At 36.4% G+C, this 22,843-nt stretch overlaps 3 protein-coding genes across 4 annotated transcripts in view; 2 read left to right on the top strand and 1 right to left on the bottom strand.

The window, feature by feature from the left end:
- Positions 1-1,690: 1,690 nt before the first annotated feature.
- hhatlb (hedgehog acyltransferase like, b) lies at positions 1,691-9,909 on the top strand. Of its 2 annotated transcripts, XM_079805488.1 has the most exons (12): positions 1,691-1,908; positions 2,994-3,114; positions 4,597-4,664; positions 4,748-4,861; positions 4,976-5,170; positions 6,302-6,511; positions 6,594-6,765; positions 6,855-6,999; positions 7,086-7,121; positions 7,215-7,416; positions 7,632-7,773; positions 9,256-9,909. In XM_079805488.1, exons 2-12 carry the CDS (start codon positions 3,009-3,011, stop codon positions 9,486-9,488), a joined length of 1,623 nt encoding a protein of 540 aa, XP_079661614.1. In that variant the 5' UTR covers positions 1,691-1,908; positions 2,994-3,008; the 3' UTR covers positions 9,489-9,909. The 2 variants fall into 2 exon arrangements, with proteins under 2 accessions (XP_079661614.1, XP_079661615.1); XM_079805489.1 differs by lacking the exons at positions 1,691-1,908; positions 2,994-3,114 and having other exon boundaries at positions 3,483-4,664; positions 4,981-5,170.
- Positions 9,910-12,370: 2,461 nt separating this feature from the next.
- Positions 12,371-19,636, top strand: klhl40b (kelch-like family member 40b). Its single transcript, XM_079805494.1, has 6 exons — positions 12,371-13,661; positions 14,822-14,982; positions 15,096-15,203; positions 15,858-16,043; positions 16,178-16,327; positions 17,932-19,636. The coding sequence occupies exons 1-6, from the start codon at positions 12,531-12,533 to the stop codon at positions 18,041-18,043; spliced, it is 1,848 nt and encodes a 615-aa protein (XP_079661620.1). The 5' UTR covers positions 12,371-12,530; the 3' UTR covers positions 18,044-19,636.
- Positions 19,637-19,665: 29 nt separating this feature from the next.
- The window catches only part of zbtb47b (zinc finger and BTB domain containing 47b), a 47,607-nt gene continuing 44,429 nt past the window's right edge, over positions 19,666-22,843 (bottom strand). Inside the window, exon 8 of the mRNA XM_079805492.1 lies at positions 19,666-22,669. Coding sequence (XP_079661618.1) covers positions 22,628-22,669 — 42 coding nt within the window. The 3' untranslated portion in view covers positions 19,666-22,627. The remainder of the gene's footprint in view (positions 22,670-22,843) is intronic.

Below are 22,843 nucleotides of genomic sequence, written 5' to 3' on the forward strand. Positions count from 1 at the left end.
TTGAAGTGCTTTTTCTTCATGTTGAGCCCCCCTAGTAAGCCCTTGGTTGAGAACCACTATTTAATGGTTCTAGTTTGTAATGTTTCTCAGGCCAAAGCTTGGTGATGTGGATATGTTAACATGTGACATTGTTCTGCTTACAAACGAAACTGCCGATCTGTCAGGACTCGCTAAATCGAATCATTATGGCTAAATCTGGTATTTCAGGTATCTTTAATATAATAAACATAGACAGTGGCTTCATTTAGAACTAGGTAAGATGAGCTAAGATGAACATGATTTATTCTTGAATGGGATGGTGTTTATTTAGGTTTGAAGATAGAAATGTTGCTCCAGCCTAAATTGTCAACCAAATATGATCATCCAAAAACATCCTTGACCCTGATAGAAACAGGTGTGGAAGTGTGTGACTGCCAGCGCTCCTGGCTTTTCTTGAAGGCTGCTAAACAAGTAATGGCCTAAAATACATTCAAGTTATATTAAGGAACTTTAACAGTGCTCTGTGTTAGCAAAGAACTCTTTAATAATGTGCTGAATTCTGACCAATGTAGGTTCATGCGAGTCGCTTACACAAGTAGTATAGCAGGAGTTGACATTAACTTTTTTGCTCACCAGCCACTGTGGCTAGTGGTTTTCCAAAGTTACTAGCCACTCAGCATTTTCACTGGCCACAATGTTTTCCCATGGGGAAAAACTGCCATATAGATATTTTTTTGGCAGCAGGTATATTAGGCTGCTGTCACTTTAAGAAGTGCCATTATACTGTTACACATGCAAAACAAAAAAAACACCTGTGTTTACGTTAGGTTTACGTGAATACTTACCAAGACCGGTGTAGTGACTGACTAATATAATTCGTATATCATAATCATTAACTGACAGTTTGGGGAGACCGATTTCGAGGGAGGACCCGATTTGTCTTGACACTGGCATTTTGACATTATTTTGTGTGTATTTGACTGTTAAAGCGCTATAAGCAGCAAAAAATAACTCCATTGAGTACTGAGATGCAGCTTTATGCTCGCGCACTTGTGAGCACAAAATCTGCGCGAATGAGTCCAATTATGCGCAATACGCGCAATCCTAATCCCTGTAACACCAACAATATTCATCTGGAGCAAATGAAACACGTGAGTGAGGGGAGGCGGGTTTGTGTGTCACTCGCTGTCAGAGGGATGAGAGAGCGAGAAAGCGCAGCTGCTATTCTGCAGAAAATGAGTTCAGTATCTATATGTATCGAAAAAAACGATATATTTGACAACACAATGCACTTAGTTTATTATTTCAGATACTCTGAGTCATCAGAGTTTACTCAGAGTTTACTTTAGGCAGAATGGGCTACTACCATTACCTAACATGCATAATCTAGTTGACCCCTGACCTGACCTATGGGAAACCGGTGATTTCAGTCTTAAAAGCAAAACTGCTATTGATATTGCACACCCATGCTTCTCGAATAAAGCTTTATGTTTTATGTATTTATTGTATATTTATATAAATGTTTCATGGCCTATAATGTTTGTTCTTATTTTTAATATTTCCCTTTTTTAATTGTGCATATATATTCACATGTTACTATTTCTAACCCATCATCTATCTCTTATGTAGGACGTTCAGTATTCAAGCAATGAAGGCCCAGGCCTGTTTCTATTGATACAACATGGCACAATGGGTCCGCCCCCTATGGGCTGCTTCAGATGAATATAAATACATCTCCTGTTCACCTTTAACTGTCCGCAACTGCCCAACAGGCAGTTTGTGCGCCCAACTAACACCTTGTAGAAACAGAGAGGATGCATTAGACTATTATTTTGCTGATCTTTTCTATACATTTTTGTGATTATTTTAAGTTCAAGTGGATTTTTCAGTATTTCAAAGGCCTGTTACGGTGGCATTGCTGTGCTCAAGGTTAGTACAATAGGTGTTTCTAAAATCAGCTTGGCACCTATGCAGCGCATGACCCGCTAACATTAACCAAGTCAAACAGCAGAAAAGAGTTGAACTAATAAGCTGCTAATTTACTCGCATGGTTATTCAGATGAAATCTCACAATAACAACCATCACAACAAAGCAGACCTTGTTATTTTGAGTTCATACCTTTAAATTATTAGAAGATAAATAGACAAAAGAATCATCTGCAGGTTAGAAAAGAAAGCATTTGGCTGTAATGTAAAAGTGATGCTTCAGTCAATACAATGAGAGCAGAAAATAGTTCAGCTAAAAATAGCAGGAGCTCACATAGTGTAGATGCTTCCTGCTCACACAATTCAAATCATTGGAAACTTCTGCCCTGCCCAGAAAGATCAAATTGTTTTTGGTTTTATTTATTTATTTTTTATACATATAACTGGTTACACTTCATTTCAATAGTCCACTTACGACATTGTATTAACTATAAGTAACTTTGCAACTACATATCAACTACCAGTCGGAGTAAAAGTAGACTGCCTGCTTAATATCTGCTAACGCTTTATTTTGATACTCCCCAACAGACTATAAGTATCTTTGCAAGCAAGTCAACTTATTCCACTAACCTTAGTAGATTTCTACGAACCTTGTAGTATTCTACTAACCCTAACAGCCTAGTACTCTACTAGTACTTGTATCTAGTTGACATGTACAGTAGTTGCAAAGTTATTTATAGTTAGTAGTGAAATCTATAATTCTTATTGTAATGACTGATGCAATATATATAGACTTTTATGCATTTACAGATTTACAATCATTCACAGCATACATTTTATCAATTCATTGGCTCCCTTGGAAGTGAACCCATGACCTTGCTATTGCTAACTGCATGTTCTACAAGTTGAGCTACAGTAACACTACAATATTGCTTTCATCCCATAGTAGATTACCAATTACCAAGTTATATTTATAGTAGGATCTTGAGCGCTCATTGGCTGTCTTGGTTGGAAATATTTTAATGGCCAAATTCGACACCAGATTTGCTTGCTCATTCTAACTGCACCTTTCCAATAAACTCCCTTAGGTTGTCCTGTGCACAATGGGGGTCAAAGCAGCTCTTCCGAGGTACGAGCTCTACTTGTATAATGTAGTGCTGGGTATGGCAATGCTCTGGGCTGCCAGATGGATATTTGACGTGTCCAGCTGTAAGTATGAATTAACCTAAAATGATGTCACTGTACGAATAAAGTTTCTGGAGTGGTTTCTGTGAGGCTTTTACCATTTTACTGTAACATCCACCTGAGCTTCTTTTCTCACTCATAAATGCACATACAACCAGTAGAGCACAGAAATAGCACTACTGTATATTGTATGAGGAAAAAGACAGCACAACTATCCGCTTGCCTCAGAAAGCTATGCAAAGTACGCAGCAGGGATCATATGTCAGTATTAATACACCAAGAGACTGAACAGAGAAAGAGAAAAGTATTATTGTGCATGGGTTTATGATAAAAACTACCACATTTGCATTCAATATACAGTAATAACATCATTGAATATGCCGTTTCTTTGCATTTGTATAATATATACATCTATAAGTCATAGCTTTTGCAGAATTAAATGACTGAAAGATAGTATTGTTTATGACAAAAACTATCAAATGTGCATTAAATATACAGTAATATACACTATATTGCCAAAAGTATTGGGACACCCCTCCAAATCATTGAATTCAGGTGTTCCAATCACTTCCATAAAGGAAATACAGGTGTATAAAATCAAGCACCTAGACATGCAGACGCTTCTACAAACATTTGTGAAAGAATGGGTCGCTCTCAGGAGCTCAGTGAATTCAAGCGTGGTACCATGATAGATTGCCAACTGTGCAATGTTTCCTCACTACTAAATATTCCACGTCAACTGTTAGTGGTATTATAACAAAGTGGAAGCAATTGGGAACATCAGCAACTTGTAAAAATCACAGAGCGGGGTCAGCGCATGCTAAGGCACAATGCCCAGAAGTCGCCAACTTTCTGTCAATAGCTACAGACCTCCAAACTTCATGTGGCCTTCAGATTAGCTCAAGAACAGTGCGTAGAGAGCTTCATGGAATGGGTTTCCATGGTCGAGCAGGTACATCCAAGCCTTGCATCACCAAGTACAATGCAAAGTGTCGGATGCAGAGGTGTAAAGCACGCCGTCACTGGACTCTAGAGCAGTGGAGACGTCTTCTCTGGAGTGACTAATCACACTTCTCTGTCTCTCTGAAGGACGAGTCTGGGTTTGGCGGTTGCCAGGAGAACGGTACTTGCTTGACTGCATTGTGCCAAGTGTAAAGTTTGGTGGAGGGGGGATTATGGTGTGGGGTTGTTTTTCAGGGGTTGGGCTTGGCTCCTTAGTTCCAGTGAAAGGAGCTCTTAATGCTTCAGCCTACCAAGACATTTTGCACAATTTCATGCTCCCAACTTTGTGGGAACAGTTTATATATATACATGCATACACACACACATATATACAAACAAACTTTTATGTTAGATGCGATTAATCAAGATGAATAAACAGTTTTTTGCATCCATGTAATATATACATAATCAAAGCTTTGACATTTTTAAATGACTTAAATATCCATATTTGATCATATTTAGTAACAAAAAGATCATCAAATTACTTTATGATTCTTTATTCAGCAAATTCCAACAGAAAAACCTTCAAAACCAGTGTTCGGCCAGGATGGTACTACTCTGGCAGAAAAATGGTGAGATTTTGTTTGTATAATTTCATACTGGATCTAAATAAAATTGTGAATGTCGACTCTGATTAATCCATGTCACACTGCAGGATACAGCTGACGTCGAGTGGATGATGTGGTTTTCCACGTTCCGAGAGCATATCATCTTTGCTCTCTCAGGTCATGTGATCTTTGGCAAGATCTGCTCCTTGCTGGCTCCGCAGGTGGCTCTTGAAAGTCCAGACACATCTATCTTACATGTGACACTAATGACTAAAGATATCACTCCTTCTGTCCTCCTAAGAAGCTCATTCCCTAATTTTTTCCCCATCCCACAGTACAGATCTCTGGTGTTCATGGTGTATGGTATGCTGGCGGTTTTCAGCAGCATGGGCTGGGCTTACGTCATGCTCATCCTGTCTCACTGCGTCCTGCTCTATAGCATCTCTCTGGTCAAGCTCAGGTGGCTCTGCTTTGTTGCTGGACTCACTACACTGTCTACTTTCAAAATGGAGCCCTTCATTTCCTGGCAGGTTTGTCACTGACACTGTGAAAATATAAAAAGTGCTACATATAGTGCTATATATCGCCATTTGGTATTATTGTTATTATTATTATTAAAATGGAAATAAATTAAATCTAAATGTGTATGTTGTGAATATAATATGTTAATTATAAATAGTATTTTTAAAATAAACAAAATAAAATAAACAATAAATATTATTATAATCATTAATTATTATTAAAATTGTATAATATTATTATTAAAATTAAAATAAATTAAATCTAAATGTTTATAAATATTATTTTAAAATGAAAACAAATAAAATAAAACTTAACATCAGCTCCAATAATTAATATTACTATTGTATAGTATTATTAAAATTAAATGACATATAAATGTTTATAAATGTTATAAAATTGTAAATTATACATTTTATTAATAAAATAAGCAATTAAAATAAACAATAAATACCATTATTATCATTAAATATTATTACGATTGTATATTATTATTATTATAAGTAAGATAAAAAAATAAATCTAAATGTTTATGAATGTTTTACATTTTTAATTATAAGTTTTATTTAAATAATAAGGAAATAAAATAAAATAAACAATAAATACCATTATTATCCTTAATTATCATTACTATTGTTTATTATTATTAATTATTCAAATGAAAAGAAATTACATTTAAATGTTTATAAATGTTATAAAACATTTTATTATACATGTTATTTAAAAAATAAGCAAAAATAAACAAAAAATACCATTATTATAATTAATTATTATTAAACTATTGTATATTATTAAAATAAATATGAAATCTAAATGTTTATAATGTTATACATTTTTAATTATACATTTTATTAAAAAATGTAATAGCACTAAATAACATTATTATCATTAATTATTATTTATATTGTTTACTATTATTTTTATTAAAATGGAAAGAAGTGAAATCTAAAGGTTTATTAATGATGACATTAATGATAATATAATAATTATTTATTTGAATAAAAATAATCATTCTTTTTATTTATTGTTATTAAAACAAAATAAACAAATAAAATACAATGAACAATACATGTAATTTCTATCATTTTATTTTGTCGTTCTGTGATTATGATTGTGTTCATTTGAGATGGATCATCTTTCAGGCAGGGTTTGTGACTGGCAATTTTGAGCTCCGTCCTCTTCTGTTCTATGCCGGCTGTGGCTTCACCATCATGCGCTGTATGAGTTTTGCTCTTGAGAACTGTGAGAGAAAAGATGGAAACTACAGCATCCTGGAGCTTCTCAAGTACAACTTTTACCTCCCCTTCTTTTACTTCGGACCCATCATGACATTCGACAAGTTCTACATTCAGGTGTGCAACTAAATTAACCCAAATGAAATGATGGTTTGAATATTTTCCAAATTAATAGTGTTGCCCTTTGACACCCCACCAGGCCAACAACTCTAACCTGACGAGGAAGGACGGGGAGATGTGGAACATTTCCATCCAGGCCCTGCTACACCTGGGGGTTATTATGATAGTGGCAGTCCTCTTTCACTTCATGTACATTCTGACCATTCCTAGTGACATGAAGCTCCTTAAACACATCTCTGACTGGGCCCTCGGTAAGTATGTGTGTGTTAGTATTCAGTTCACTAAATGTTTATCAATGTCCAAAAGACCACTATAGCCTTTCTCTTCTTTCACTATGCAGTTGGGTTGGCCTACTTAAATCTGGTGTATGATTGGGTGAAAGCGGCAGTGATGTTTGGAGTGATAAACTCAGTATCAAGACTGGATCATCTGGACCCTCCCAAACCACCGAAATGCATTACAACGCTTTATGTTTTCTCGGAGACGTGAGCGAGCCCTTATTATTTGTTTGTATAAATTGATACATTCATCATTCTAAAAGTGAAAAACATTCCTTTTTTTTTCTTTACAGACACTTTGATCGAGGAATAAATGACTTTCTATGCAAGTATGATTGACATTGTGACATCTATCAGACTTTTAAGCAACACAATGCATCCAAGCATCAGTATTTTATCAAAGAATGCTGTCATCTCCACAGGTATGTTTATAACTATCTCGGCGGGAAACATGAGAACGTTTTGGACGAGCTGATAGCCTCTCTGTGCACGTTTGGCATCACGGCCCTCTGGCTGGGACCAGGCTGGGTGGTTTTCATCTGGGCTTTCTTAAACTGCTTTGGCCTTAACTTTGAAATGTGGACCGCAAAACTCTTCTCCATGGAACCTTTTATTTCTATTGAGGTAAGTTAAAGAAATATAACCAGTAATAACTTGCTGGTTTTGTAGTCAGGTACTGATGGAAAGTGCTGATGACAATTCTAGTGCTCCAGTGCTCTCTCTAGTGGTTAAATTATTGGTGCTAAAAAGTCCTCTAGTCCTCCCTCTGGTGGTTAAATGTTAAACTACTGGTAATATAAATGATAATCTCATCTATAAATGTTTCCATCCACCCACAGATGGCGGTATCAGATTCTATGTCACGCAGGATCAGGGCTGTGTTTAATACCTTCAACTTCTGGACAATTGTTCTTTACAATGTCATGGCCCTGAACGGTCTTGAATTTGCCAAACTGGTTGCAAAGAGAATGTTCCTTAAAGGTAAAGTACTGAGGTGATACTTGAGCAATTTAAATGCATTTTAAAATCCAAAAGATTTTATATAGGCACTGTAAACCCTAACGCTCAAAAATGTATTGGTTTGAGTAGAGCCAACTCAAATTAAACAAATTAGTTCAAACAAATTAACTTGTATGAGTATGTCGGACTTTCTTTTTCTTTTGAGTTCTCAAAACTGAATTGTTTCATTGTTTTGAGTTATATGAACTTGTCTCTTTTCATTTAGACTTATTTAAATTTACCCGAAATTTATATTCCCCAGCATGCTGTGCCATGACACCCAAAGGGGACAGTAAATGCCAAAATTGAGTGTTATATTACGTTTTTTATTTTGTGTGTGTGTGTGTGTGTGTGTGTGTGCAAGATTAACAAGATTTAGAAGTTTTAATATTTTGTTATGATAGTTTAGAAGAGTTTCTGTTGTGTTTTTTTTTAGGGTTATCATCATGGTGACGAGTAGCATGAGCAGTTTGAGAACAGATATATGTTAAATGTATTATATTGCTGTCCTCGTTCAGCAAATGCTATGCTAATGTTACCAAAGCATTCTGTAACCAATTAGCAAGGTGGAATTTATTGGATTAGCTAGTTAAAGCTAGTCAAGTTTTGCCTGACATCGTCATACTCAGATTCTAGTCAGAATATGAGTCTGATACTGCTCCATTGGGCTGTGATTATGGGGCGTTTCAACCGAACTAGGAAAGACCTCAATTGGATAGACCTACAACCATTCAGATCAATGGAGTAAGTATGTTGAGAAACGCATAGTTGTCAACAGAAGTTGTCAACTAACAGCTGGAAGAAGTAAAACAGGAAGATGAGTGTAAACGATCTTTGCCGGTGTTGTAAAAAGAATTTAAGGATACACAGAGTACTTACCAACACGAACATCATTTTTGAGAGAAATAGTAAATGTGAATGTATATACGAACAAATTCTCCATTTAGTAAACAAATTCAACCCAAGCGCTCTTTGGTGACGTGGATTACGTAACTGTTGATCATCTGTCCATCATTGTATAAAGCCCGCCCTGACAATTTGATTGGTCCGAACAGCTCTGGTTCGAGCATAGTTGCTCCACAACGGATCAAGTCCAGACCGAACTTCCCGACCTCAAATCTTGTAGGCGGGGCTAAATTCGGCTGTCAAGTCAAGTTTCAACTGCTAAAAATTTGAGATTACATTATATTTTTAAGATAAATGTATGAATTAGCTTACTTAAATATTTAAGTTCAGAGCAATTCAAATGTATGATTACAAAATAAAAATCTGCAAGTGATTACCTCAATTTATTTGAGTTATGCCAACTTATTCAGGTTTACAGTGTTCTTGATATTGAAATGCAAGAAATGCATTTGTATATTGTGTTTTTTTTTATTTTATAATTTTTTTTTTGTTGATGTTCTTTTCCTCTTTTTTTCAAAAATGTGATATCCTTAAATCAAACCGTATTTTGTTTGTCAGGTTTCCCCTTCACCACCATCACAGTGATGTTCGTTACCTACTGCTTGATTCAGCTGATTAAGGAAAAGGAAAGAAGACAGGCTTTGATTGACGATCCAGACCCAATCCCTATCTCAATCCCAATCCCCGCTCCAGCCACTGTTCCTGCACCCACTATCACAGATCCCAGCACCACCCAGATGGACGCTTCTGCCACCCAGCCTGTGGACCCAAACAAGCAAAAGGCAGAGTAGAGATTACACATGATGGTTATACTTTTATAAAACCTGAATGGTTTACTTACACATTTTGTGACAATCATAGTCTTGGAATATGAAGAAATAATGTTTTAATAACAGTACTGTAAAGGAAAAAAGCTGCAGTCGATACATTTTACAGATTTTCTCAACATTACAGACTATTTAAATTAGTCACAGTTTTACATTTGCAATAGGAGTTTCAAATAAGTGCTTTGTAGCTAAAAACATAGAGAATGGATTTTATTACTACAAATTTTATAACTAAGTTTTCATTCAAATGAAAAACAAATACACAGTGTTCATACCAGAAGTAATTACTGCCTGAGGTTGAAAATATGTGATTAAATAAAAATAATGCATATGGAGTTGAACAATATGAAGTTGTGATATGCATTAAAATAATCTTCATTAATCACCATGTGTATGCAATTCTTTTTTCTAAACTTTTAAGGAACCTTATTTATGTTTCAAATAAGTTCTTATTGACAGAGATCGATCACAGAGTCACTGTTCCTGCATGATGACGTGGTCGCTTATATTAAACTGTGACTCTTAACAAAAGCATAAATGCCATGGAGAACATTCAAGATCTTTGATGTCATGAAACACTTATAACTCTAGGATATTTATATTAACTGGCATAAGCTAAGGTAACCACTGGTCAACTATTGATATTCTCATCAGTGACTCCTTAGAAATAGAACTTGAAGAAGTTGATATTAACCAGGCATTTTGTCCTTATATTTAATAGATATTATAATATAATATATAATTGTAAGTCATTTTTTAATGTTTGTTATGAAATGAAAATGCAGATAACAGCTCAGTCAATTTATAAAAAATATTAACTTAACTTATACAATAATTTATAGAGGTCAACTATAGAACAAATGGCTTTGGAATATATAATATTATTTGGTTACACTTCATTTTAAGGTGAAGTTGTTTACACAAATAAGTACTGAGTAATTAAAAACTGCATGTACTTACTATAGGGTTATGGTTTGGTTATTTGCTATATGCATAATGTATTGTTATTTCTATAGTACCTATACTGTAAACAATTATATGATCAGTAAGTGATGACAACATACACTCACCTAAAGGATTATTAGGAACACCTGTTCAATTTCTCATTAATGCATTTATCTAATCAACCAATCACATGGCAGTTACTTCAATGCATTTAGGGGTGTGGTCCTGGTCAAGACAATCTCCTGAACTCCAAACTGAATGTCAGAATGGGAAAGAAAGGCAATTTAAGCAATTTTGAGCGTGGCATGGTTGTTGGTGCCAGGCGGGCCGGTCTGAGTATTTCACAATCTGCTCAGTTACTGGGATTTTCACGCACAACCATTTCTAGGGTTTATAAAGAATGGTGTGAAAAGGGAAAAACATCCAGTATGCGGCAGTCCTGTGGGCGAAAATGCCTTGTTGATGCTAGAGGTCAGAGGAGAATGGGCCGACTGATTCAACAACTTTGACTGAAATAACCACTCGTTACAACAGAGGTATGCAGCAAAGCATTTGTGAAGCCACAACACGCACAACCTTGAGGCGGATGGGCTACAACAGCAGAAGACCCCACCGGGTACCACTCATCTCCACTACAAATAGGAAAAAGAGGCTACAATTTGCACAAGCTCACCAAAATTGGACAGTTGAAGACTGGAAAAATGTTGCCTGGTCTGATGAGTCTCGATTTCTGTTGAGACATTCAGATGGTAGAGTCAGAATTTGGCGTAAATAGAATGAGAACATGGATCCATCATGCCTTGTTACCACTGTGCCGGCTGCTGGTGGTGGTGTAATGGTGTGGGGGATGTTTTCTTGGCACACTTTAGGCCCCTTAGTGCCAATTGGGCATCATTTAAATGCCACGGACTAATGGGGAATTGTTTCTGACCATGTCCATCCCTTTATGACCACCATGAACCCATCCTCTGATGGCTACTTCCAGCAGGATAATGCACCATGTCACAAAGCTCGAATCATTTCAAATTGGTTTCTTGAACATGACAATGAGTTCACTGTACTAAAATGGCCCCCACAATCACCAGATCTCAACCCAATAGAGCATCTTTGGGATGTGGTGGAACGGGAGCTTCGTGCCCTGGATGTGCATCCCACAAATCTCCATCAACTGCAAGATGCTATCCTATCAATATGGGCCAACATTTCTAAAGAATGCTTTCAGCACCTTGTTGAATCAATGCCACGTAGAATTAAGGCAGTTCTGAAGGCAAAAGGGGGTCAAACACAGTATTAGTATGGTGTTCCTAATAATCCTTTAGGTGAGTGTATGTTTTTACTTTGCTTTAACTCATCAAAATAAGTTAAGCAATTTTCAACTTTTTTATAAGTTATACAAGATTCAACTCATTTTCCAAATCATTTTAATATAATTTAAGTTTAAATGACATAAAAAGTTGATTGTACTTAAACATTTAAGGCAGAAACTTTTTTTCTTTTTACGGTGTATGTGTAATGTTTGACTACCTTAAAATAAAGTTACCGAATATTTTTTCAAATTTTTTAAAAATAATTTTGGGCCATTTTCCAAAGCAGTGGAATGTATGGAAAGTTGAGTATTTTAAGCAATATTATAAGATGAGAATCCCTGTAATAAAATATCCCATTATCAATAATATAGTCTATAAAAATAATGAATCAAGAGGGTGATTCATAATCTCATAAAGGTCCTATGTAGTGGCCTGTGATCTCACCTAGAAGGCCAGTGTTTCTTCTGACAGCTGTCTCCCATGGGGAAGTGTGTCAGCTGTTGCACAGGACAGGGGGTTGTGTTTCACATGTACAAGTATGGATTCCTCATCTTTGTGAAGGATCTATAAATAGCCCCCAGTTGGAGTTTGGATGAAGCATTGGGACAGCTGATGAAGCCTGAGTTTCTGACAGCAAAGCGGAACTGATTCAACCCTGCCTCTTCTTTCTCAACCACTAACAGAAGTGTGGAGCCGAGAGCGCCGGACTAGCCATTGAGTTCATTGTGACCATCAGGTATAGTACAAGATCAATATGGCTATACCCATAGATCCCATGGAGGAGCCGCGCATGTACCAGCAAACCCTGCTGCAAGATGGTCTATACGATCTTCTGGAGAGCGATGTGATGGTTGACTGTGTGCTGAAGATAAAAGACAAAGAGTTTCCATGCCACCGGTTGGTCCTGGCTGCTTGCAGCTCGTACTTCAGAGCTTTCTTCAAGTCAGGTGTGGAGGAGAGCAAACAGAAGGAGATCGTCCTGGAGGATGTGGAGCCCGGCGTCATGGGGATGATTTTGAAGTACCTCTACACCTCGAACATCAACGTGACAGAGCAAAACGTGCAGGACATCTTCGCCTTGGCCAACATGCTTCAGATCCCCTCGATTTTCACTGTATGCGTCTCGTTCCTGCAAAAGCGACTGAGTTTGAGTAACTGTTTGGCGATTTTTCGACTAGGACTGATGCTGGATTGTCCTCGTCTGGCCATATCTGCGAGGAACTTCGCTTGCGAACGCTTCCAGTTTATTGCTCGGGATGAAGAATTCCAGACACTGACTCCAAGCGAATTGGCGGCCATTATTGCATCGGACACTTTGAACGTAGAAACGGAGCAAGATGTTTTCGAAGCTTTGATCAAGTGGGTTGCACATGACCAAGAAAAGAGGCTGGAGGATCTACCGGGTCTGCTGGATTGCATCAGATTACGCCTGGTTCCTCAAGACTACTTCGCCAAAAATGTGGAGGAACATGAATGGTTGAGCTCAAACCCAGAGATCACCAAGAAACTGCAACTGGTCAAAGACGCCCATGCTGGGAAGCTTCCAGAAGTCAAGAAGACCAAAAGCAAAAAGAATGCTGATGAGAAAGGACAGAAGGAGGGAGATGAAGAGGAAGAAGAAGAGCAAGAGGAGCTACTTCCAGGCATCTTGAATGACAATCTGCGTTTCGGGATGTTCCTGAGAGACTTGATCTTCTTGATCAATGACACTGCATCGGTGGCTTATGACCCGACGGGAAATGATTGTTACGTGGCGGCACTCTCTACCCAAATCCCTAAAAACCACTGCAGTCTGGCCACAAAGGAAAACCAGATATTTGTGGCAGGTGGACTCTTTTTTGATGAGCAAAGCAAAGACGAACAGATCTATTCATACTTTTTGCAGGTAAAGGACTACTTTCCTTCATTTACTGCTTTAGTACAGTCTAGTTTTCATTCATTCTTTTCTCAGAATCATTCATTCTACACACTGTGAAGTTTATGTCTACACAAATCATAGTAAACAGATCAGCGTGTTTTTGCATCAACCCATATTTTACCTATATATTTGGATATAAGTTTTCTGTCCTGTGTTGATAACGGATTTTCGATTAAGCTTAAGGCAGGATATTTAGATGGGGTCATTGCTTAAAAAAAAACAAGCAAAACAGAAGTATCATTGCATGATTTGCTATTTGCTAGCTGGTTTTAATTGGTATCGGGGAAGGGATTGGACATAAATTGGATAAAAATATTTAAAATGATTAAAGTTTCTTTCAAATATATATATTCATTTAATATTCACTGTATAGTACACTAACATCTCTGAATGTTCCTCTAATTTAATCTAATGTTGTGTTTTCATGTCTTATGGGGACTTTCCATAGACATGATTTTTATACCGTTTTTACTCTATCCCCTAACCCCTAATACCCATCACAGGACACTTTCTGAATTTTTATATTTTCAAAAAATACTATTTAGTCTGATTTATAAGGTGTTTTTTCTCATGTGGACCAAACAAAGGACACATTTTGTCCTCATAATGAAGGGTTTACCAGGACACAGTTTCTTGAATGTTAGTAATTGGTTCCCAAAGAAACATCCAAACCGGAACCATACTCTAACGTTAAGGGAACGTTTTTTGTTTGCAGGGAATGACTTCTCAGCTAACAGACATATTTCCTGTGAAACCGAAAGCTTTGGCAGGACTTTTGAAAAAACAAGAGTTTTAGTTTTGTTATTTGCTAGCTGGTTTTTAAGTATTAGAGGGATGAACATTCTCATTCTAGAGAGCATTTTTTGACTGTGGAAAAATCTGTATCATCATTATTTTTAATTCATTTTCTCATAGGACAAAGACTTTTTATGTTTTATTTGTAATTTTAAGTATGATAAAAGTTTATTTTGTTAATGTTTAGAAGTGTTTATTGGGAATGACTTCACAGCTAACAGACATGCACTAAAAGCCACACACCTCATGCTTTCATGGGGTCTTTACATTAGCAGCAAGTGCTCATGTAGACTGTATACAGTTAAATTATTCATATTATATATATTATACAGTTTGACCCTGCAACATCCGACTGGATGGGCATGCCTCCCATGCCCTCACCCCGCTTCCTGTTCGGGATGGGTGAGGCTGAAAACTTAATCTTTGCGATTGGAGGGAAAGAAATGAAAGAAGGAGAACACATTCTGGACACAGTCATGGTTTATGACAGACAGTAAGTACTGGTGCCACATGAATTATTTGAAGATCAGCTGTACATTTGTCTTTTGTGTTTATTGAATCGTAAATCTTCCAAACAGATACTTCAAGTAGCCCTGTTTTTTTAAGGTGTCTTAAATGGGGCGAGTCGGATCCCCTTCCCTACCCAGTATATGGCCATGGAGTAGTGTCTCATAATGAAATGATCTATGTAATCGGAGGAAAGGGAGAGGACAAGTAAGTGTATAATAAAAAAATAAATAAGTATTGTGTTTACCAAGGATGCATTTGATCAAAATACAGTAAAAACATTAACATTGTCAAATATTATTACCATTTAAAATAACGGTTTTCTGTTAAAATATTTTTTTAAATGCAATTTATTCCTGTGATTCCTGAATTTTCAGCATCATTATTCCAGTCTTCAGTGTCACATGATCCTTCAGAAATCATTCTAATATATGATTTGCTGCTCAAGAAACATTTCTTATTATTATCAATGTTGACAACAGTTTTTTCTGCTTAATATTTTATTGGAAACTGTGATAAACTACCATTCAAAAGTTTGGGGTCAGTGAGATTTATTAAGAAATTAATACTTTTATTCTGCAAGGACACATTAAATTGATCAAAAAAGTGACAGTAAAGACATTTATGTTCCAAAAGATTTCTATTTCAAATAAATGTTGTTCTTTTGAACAATTTTGCTTCATCAAAGAATATGTAATATGGTTTCCACAAAATATTAAGCAGCACAAATGTTTTCAACATTGACAATAAGAAATGTTTCTTGAGACTTAAAAAAACATAATTATTCAAAGATTTTAAACAGTGGTGTAGCTGTACAGTGTTACATATCTCACAGTTACACATATTTGTCTTATTTTGTAGGCAGTGTTTGAATAGAGTGTGTGCGTATGACACTAAAAAGCATCAGTGGATGGATCTGGCTCCATTAAATACTGCACGCTCACTTTTTGGGGTCACCGTCCGCAAAAACATGATCTACGTGGCAGCTGGTGTCACTGACACTGGCCTCACAGGCAGCGCTGAGGTCTATGACATCAAAACCAACAAGTAAGTGTGGCCGCATACATAAACCTGTTGCATTATAATCTGAGTTTTAAGATACGCATTGACTTGTGGGACAAACTCAACATAAATAGCTTGCATTAAAATGATATTTAACCACAGCCTTCTCTATGTGACAGGTGGTCAGAGTTTGTGGATTTTCCCCAGGAACGTAGTTCCCTTAGCCTGGTCACTGTGTGTGGTGTCCTCTATGCTGTGGGTGGTTTTGCCATGTTCCCTAAAGAGGACAGCGATGATCTGATGCCACAGGAGATGAATGACATCTGGAGGTGAGGCGCTCATTAACTACACCAATCAGTCTTTAAGTAGAGGGATGCAAAGGGAGCTGATATAATTAATTACAGTTTAAAAATCTGGGGTTGGTTTGAAAAGACTGTATTTATTTGATCAAAAATACAGTAAAAATATTCAATATTTGTATAATTGAAATAACTGTTTTTTTATTTTAAAATGTAATTTATTCCTTTTGAATACAAAGCTGAATTTTCAGCATCATTACTGCAGTCTTCAGTGCCACATGATCCTTCAGAAATCATTCGAATATGCTGATTTGGTGCTCAAGAAACATTTATGATTATTACAAATGATGAAAAAAGTTTTTATATTTTTGTGGAAAGTTCGAAAGAACAGCATTTATTTGTAACAGAAATATTATGTAATATTGTCTTTACTGTCACTTTTGATTAGAATTTGTTCTGCATTGTAAATGTGTTCAAATCTAACCACTTCACATCTGTGTGCAGTCTGCACTGACTAAAATTGGGGGAAAAAATCCCCCGTTATGACCCCATTCATTTAAATGGGAATTCCTGTGTGTGTGTGTGTGTGTATGCATGCGAGTGTGCTCTGCATTGGGAATGCTCTATAGTCTCATGTCTTCATTTGTGTGTGTGTTTGTTCTGGATTGTGCCAGATGTTTTATATTTTTTGGGCAAAAAAAAAATCTTCACATTCCATTCATACCTATGGGGGTCAGCGCTTCCCGCAAGGGAAGGATTTGTTACTTTTTTTATTACAACCACATAAACTCCTCGAATCCAGTCAATTTTTATGTGTGTGTGTGTGTGTGTGTATTCCAAGTTCAACCGTGACAAAAGTCCTAAGGTCTTGGACCACTCCAATGAACACCCAATAAAAATAATAATAATTTTGGGTCAAAATGACCCGAGGAGAGGATGAGGGTTAAGTATTAATTTCTTTTTTTTTCAAATCATGCCGAACGTTCTATTAAACGATAGTGTATAAAGGGATGTAGCAATAACAGACAATGTAAAGTTCTACATTATATTGTCTAAATAAATTAAAAACGCTAAATGCTGTGTGAACTTTTAAATGAGCATGCACCATTAAAGCTACACTGTGTGATATTTCCCCCCATCTAGTGGTGAAATGGTATATGACCATCCAGCGAATTTTAGTTTCTGTTCCTCTCAATTCCGGTGCCATCGAGTGTTAGAACGCGAAAGGCGAAGCTTGAATTTACGGGTATGTCCCTCTTTGGCTAATGTACTTTCAAGATGGAGGGGCAACATGGCGACCCGCATTCAAACCCCTTACCCGTATGTATTTTCAATGGCATATTATAAACTTACGAGAATACTTTATTACTTGAAAGAAGTAAATATACATTAATGAGCACATATATTTTTGAAAGAACTAAGTGTTTTTAGCTAAGAATAAACTAAAAAAGTTACACAGTGTAGCTTTAAATATTCAATATCCAAAAATTTAAAACCACATCAGCCAGTAATTCATATGGTACTGATATATTGTGCATCTCTACTAATATTTTTTTGTATAACATACATGATTTGACCACATATACATTACAATCCAAATATGTTCAAATAAAAAGGTTCTTGTTTGTTCACAGGTATGATGAGGGCGAGAGGAAATGGAACGGCATACTGAGGGAGATTCATTATGCATCTGGTGCAACAGTTCTGGGAGTTCGTCTCAACAGTCTTCGACTCACAAAAATGTGAGACTAAGCCAGCGCTGTCCAATGATTCAGTGAACCAAAAAGGAAAGAACTCTCTGCTGGTTTAAAATCAGCTATTGGACAAAGTGAAGACAAGTCTGAACCAGAAGGAAACATAAGAGGACAGAACATCTGTGTTCTCAGACTCATTCCATGAAAGTGATCATATGATATTCAACATTCAAACACATGTTATGAATCATTTATCATTTGGAACAGAAATAAAAAGCCGTCCAACCCAGGCTCAATGGAAAAACGTACTTGTGGCATAATTTCTGCAAAATGATATTATGCTGCTTCTTGCACATTTCGCAGCACTTCAAAGGTGAAATGTGCAGTGAGTGGCGATAAAAGCATGTTCAGTTTTATCTAAAACAGATGAATGTGAATCTGACTCCAACTTTGATTATGTAGGTTGTTGTACATATGGCAGCAGTTCTGAAATCAAATGTCCAGTGAGTGGCACTAAAAGATTAATGCACTATTAGTGTTTGAAAATATAACATACCACCTACAATAAACAAATACCAATAGTGTTAACAAAAGCAACTGTGAGAAAAAATGTTTTGCTAAAGCAACCATAACATTTCAACTTTATCCTACAAGTCTGTGAGCTCTTTTATCAATGTAACGGGCGGGACTCGAACCGGCCTAAACCTCACTCCCATCCGGGTCACGGCACCAAATGTAACCGATTCTATTCGACCCGCACTTGGACCAGCGTCTCCGGCATGGGAGGCAGGTGCGCCAACAAGGACGCTAAAGACCGCAGCCTCTTGTGTCTGTCGCTAGTTTGCCTCTTGAGGCAGGGGAGTGGGGTTAAACTGCACAGCTCTTACTGGCCTACGTTACACTCACCCCCCTAAACCTCACTCCCATCCGGGTCACGGCACCAAATGTAACCGATCCTATTCGACCCGCACTTGAACTGGCGTCTCCAGCATGGGAGATGGGTGCGCCAACAAGGACGCTAAAGACCGCAGCCTCTTGTGTCTGTCGCTAGTTCGCCTCTTGAGGCAGGGGAGTTAACATATTAACATATATAAGAGAATATATATACAATATACATTAACATACGTAGAGAACCAGTCAGTGTCCAAATCCTTTGCTTGAGAATCGCAAGCAGAAATATTTGCTTAGATTTTTTAGACCTGCAGTACTACTCCGACTTTTAAAAGTTTTATAAACGTTGCAGTGGATTTTAGTGTACTTTACTAGTAATAAGTTCAAATCTCCATTAAAATCCATTACACGTCTTTATTAAAAGATAATCTGCCCCTGTAATTATAATTTGTTTGAAAAGGAATACAAGTTGTTGGTGTTTTACTGCCACTAGTGTTGATTTCAGCTGGAAACTGCAGTGAATTGTATTTATGTATGTTTTTTGAATTTTGCAAAAATGTAGAGGCACGTTTTTCCAGTAAGCCTATGTTGCAACCAGCACAAATAAAACTGTGCAAATGCTGTTTCCGAACACTTTTATTATGGTCAGAGTTTCTTGTGTCATGTAGTGTAATTGGTAATTGTATTGTTTTTTAAGATTATTGTTCATGTGACAATTCTGTATGAGAGAAATATTTGCCTTTCAAAGTAAAGCAAAAAACAAACACAAAAATGCTTGGTGTGATGTTTCATTTAGTTCACTATTGAAATTATCATTTTATTTTGTTACAGACAATAAATACTACCCAATACAATAAATGACAAAATACAGCCGCATTTTATTAGCACCGCTAGTCTTTGTATTGTTTAGTATTCTGCTGACAGAACCAGCACAACTGCATGTACACAAAGTTAAACCAAGACATACTAGCGTAATTAAAACGTAGGAACAGTAACACTCATGATTGTTTTAATACATTGAAAGTATGGGTAAGTTTAAGTATTACATGTTGAGTGCTAGTTTAGGAAAAAAGTGAATATATTCCTTGAATTTGGTTTTAAAATGTATTTCCAAGATAACTGCATGGTGAGTGGCTTCTTTAAAAATTAAACAGATAATAAGAAAAATTACACAAAATGTTAAGTGCAAATCATCTTTTGCTATCGCTTATAATTTATTACAAAGGATAGCACACACCAGAACAAACTAAAATTACAGACAAATCCTTCTTTCTTTCTTTCTTTCTTTCCAAAATCACTTAAACATACATACTTAAAAAAAATGAAAAGGCCACAAGCATCCCAAGTCTTTCTTAAAAAGCAGCAACCTAGGAATAATACAAATAGTAAAGTATGCAAAACATACAAAATAGTAAAGACTTCCACCTTTTATTCTCCCTCACAACCTGTAAGAGAAACATGTTCTTTCAGGTGCACAAAATCATTTCAAAATGTAGCTCTTCAATGGCCTTTTTTCGTAGTAGAATATTTCCAAAGATAGAGATTTACTTCTGTGCAATTTCACGTCATGTAAAACAATAAGACTTTAGTTTAAGAGAGAGAGAAAGAAATTAAGGGGAAAAATACGATAACAGAAATATATAACAGAAAGCCTTCAGCAGTATGTTTCTAGTAATCTTTTTTAACAAAACATTTGTTATCCAAAACCTTGTACCATAACTTTATATCCAAATAAAGTGCACACAAAAAAAGAAAAAAAAGAAAAAGTGAATTCTGTGTTCATTCACCTTGTTATAAAACATAACGCAAGTGCTATGTGCATCATTCTGGGGAAGTTTTAAAGGTGCAGTGTGTAGTATTCATGAGGATCTATTGACAGAAATGCAATATAATATACATCACTATGTTTTTAGTGGTGTATAAAGACCTTACATAATAAACCGTTATGATTTTATTGCCTTAGAATGAGCCATTTCTATCTACATACACTGCGGGTCCCCTTACAGTGAAGTCGGCATTTTGCGCCGCCACGTTTCTACATTAGCCCTAAATGGACAAACTGCTCTACAGAGCGCTAGGTACTCTGTCTCTAGTCTCAGCCTCAGATGTCACGCCCACGGACCGTTGGCTGAACTTCTGATGCATATGGCACTCTTCTGGAAACACTTCAGGAGTTTCGAAGTCGCCATCTGATTGGTTGCATTCTACAGGATGTCCGTGAGACGTGTGTGTTGCGTTCTTTAACAGTCTGCCTTGAAACAAATGCCACGACTCCAAACTCCCTCGTGGAAGAAGAATGCCGTTGTGTTTACAACTGTGACCATGAACGCTTACCAGGATCAACTAAATTCTGGATTTTCATAAGTATGTGAAGTTCCAACTTGAACAAAGTTCTTGAATGAATCATTTATTAGATGCACGCCGTTCTGTTATTGCAGGGACAACGACTTTACATTTTGACGCCCCTAAACATGGCGGGAACAAAACAAACTGTGATTGGTTGCGTTACATGTTAGTCAAACGTACTATTGGGCGGTCCTTGACCAATGAAACCTGAGATAGAGTCCAGATCTTCTGCCGTCAGTCTGAACTACTCCGTCTCAGACAACGACATCTTTGTCCTGTGTCGGCCACCGTAGCTTCTCTATGTGCTTCGAAAGTGAGGGGTGAGCGGTTGCAATTCGCAACCTCACCAATGCGCTAAAAATTACACAGTGCACCTTTAAATATTTCAATAATATCATCATGAAAATGACATGAAATATGTTTAAATATATTAAAAGGGGCTTTCAAAATATAAACATCCTCAATGTATTGAGATCCCAAGAATTGAGGACACTAATAAAGTGATACCATAAACCATAAACAGGCTTAATAATCATCTGGCACAACATTTAGATTTCTTCTAAATAAAATAAAAAAGTCTTTTTTATTTATCTTCCACAGTCATGCCACTGTAATTTCAATCTACACATTCATGATCATGGCAACTCTATTTCCATTACACACTTAAGGCAGGTTTGTTATAGTGCCTCCACAATGAGCTGGTTATGACCGCCACACTGACTAGTTACAGATACATAAATAAAACATATTGACCAATACAGAACATTGCAAATTAGGGGCTAATTGTTTAAAATACTGTGTTATCTTACTAAAGACCTAGCATGTTATGCTCTGTTTTTTAAATTAATTCCAGAACTTCTACAATTCCATTCCAAACTTAAAGGGATAGTTTAGACAAAAATGGAAATGCTGTCATCATTTACTCACCCTAATGTAGCAGCTTGAGCATTCTGCTAATAATAACCCCTTTTGTAAAGGAATAAAGTCATAAAGATGTATAATAGCGACTTTTTTGTCTTACGAGTCTGACTTTTTTTCTGCAAGAGTTGCAAATTTGTCACAATTCAGATTTTTCTTCTCAGAATTCACATCTCGCAATTGTGAGATATAAACTTGCAAACGCAAGAAAAAAAGTCACAATTACCCTTTTAATCTTTTTATTCCATGGCAGAAACAAGCTTCCATATTTAACTGAACATTCTGCCGGGACTTTCAGAAACTTCTTAAAGAAACACGTACCATTTAAAACCACTTGCTATTACTTGCATTAAGCTGAGTTTTCTTAACTGAGAAACATGACTTGCTGTGAACAAGGTACGGTAATATTTAAGATGGTAAGAAGGTAAAATTCTAGAGCTTATTCCCCATATAAAAACATATTTCCATCTTGCAAGTTCTTTCATGGGTGCTGACCTCCACATCTCACCACATTCATTTGACTCTATAAAGAATGTAAACAAAGAAAACTGATTAAACAGAAACTGACAGAATTTATTTACAGACTATGTATATTTATATATGTTGTAAATGTGTGTGTGTGTGTGTATATATATATATTTATATATTTCAATATTTATATTGGATAATACCTATTATAGCTACTACATTTTACTGC

This window comes from Gobio gobio (assembly GCF_949357685.1).
Source record: "Gobio gobio genome assembly, chromosome: 23".
Lineage (NCBI taxonomy): Eukaryota > Metazoa > Chordata > Actinopteri > Cypriniformes > Gobionidae > Gobio > Gobio gobio.

Coding starts and splice junctions, on each gene's coding strand:
- hhatlb (XM_079805488.1), top strand. CDS start 3,009: ATGGGGGTCAAAGCAGCTCTTCCGAGGTACGAGCTCTACTTGTATAAT. Junction 7,000..7,085: donor CTTTATGTTTTCTCGGAGAC/GTGAGCGAGCCC, acceptor TTTTCTTTACAG/ACACTTTGATCGAGGAATAA. Junction 7,417..7,631: donor AACCTTTTATTTCTATTGAG/GTAAGTTAAAGA, acceptor ATCCACCCACAG/ATGGCGGTATCAGATTCTAT.
- klhl40b (XM_079805494.1), top strand. CDS start 12,531: ATGGCTATACCCATAGATCCCATGGAGGAGCCGCGCATGTACCAGCAA. Junction 14,983..15,095: donor GTCATGGTTTATGACAGACA/GTAAGTACTGGT, acceptor TGTTTTTTTAAG/GTGTCTTAAATGGGGCGAGT. Junction 16,044..16,177: donor TATGACATCAAAACCAACAA/GTAAGTGTGGCC, acceptor TCTATGTGACAG/GTGGTCAGAGTTTGTGGATT.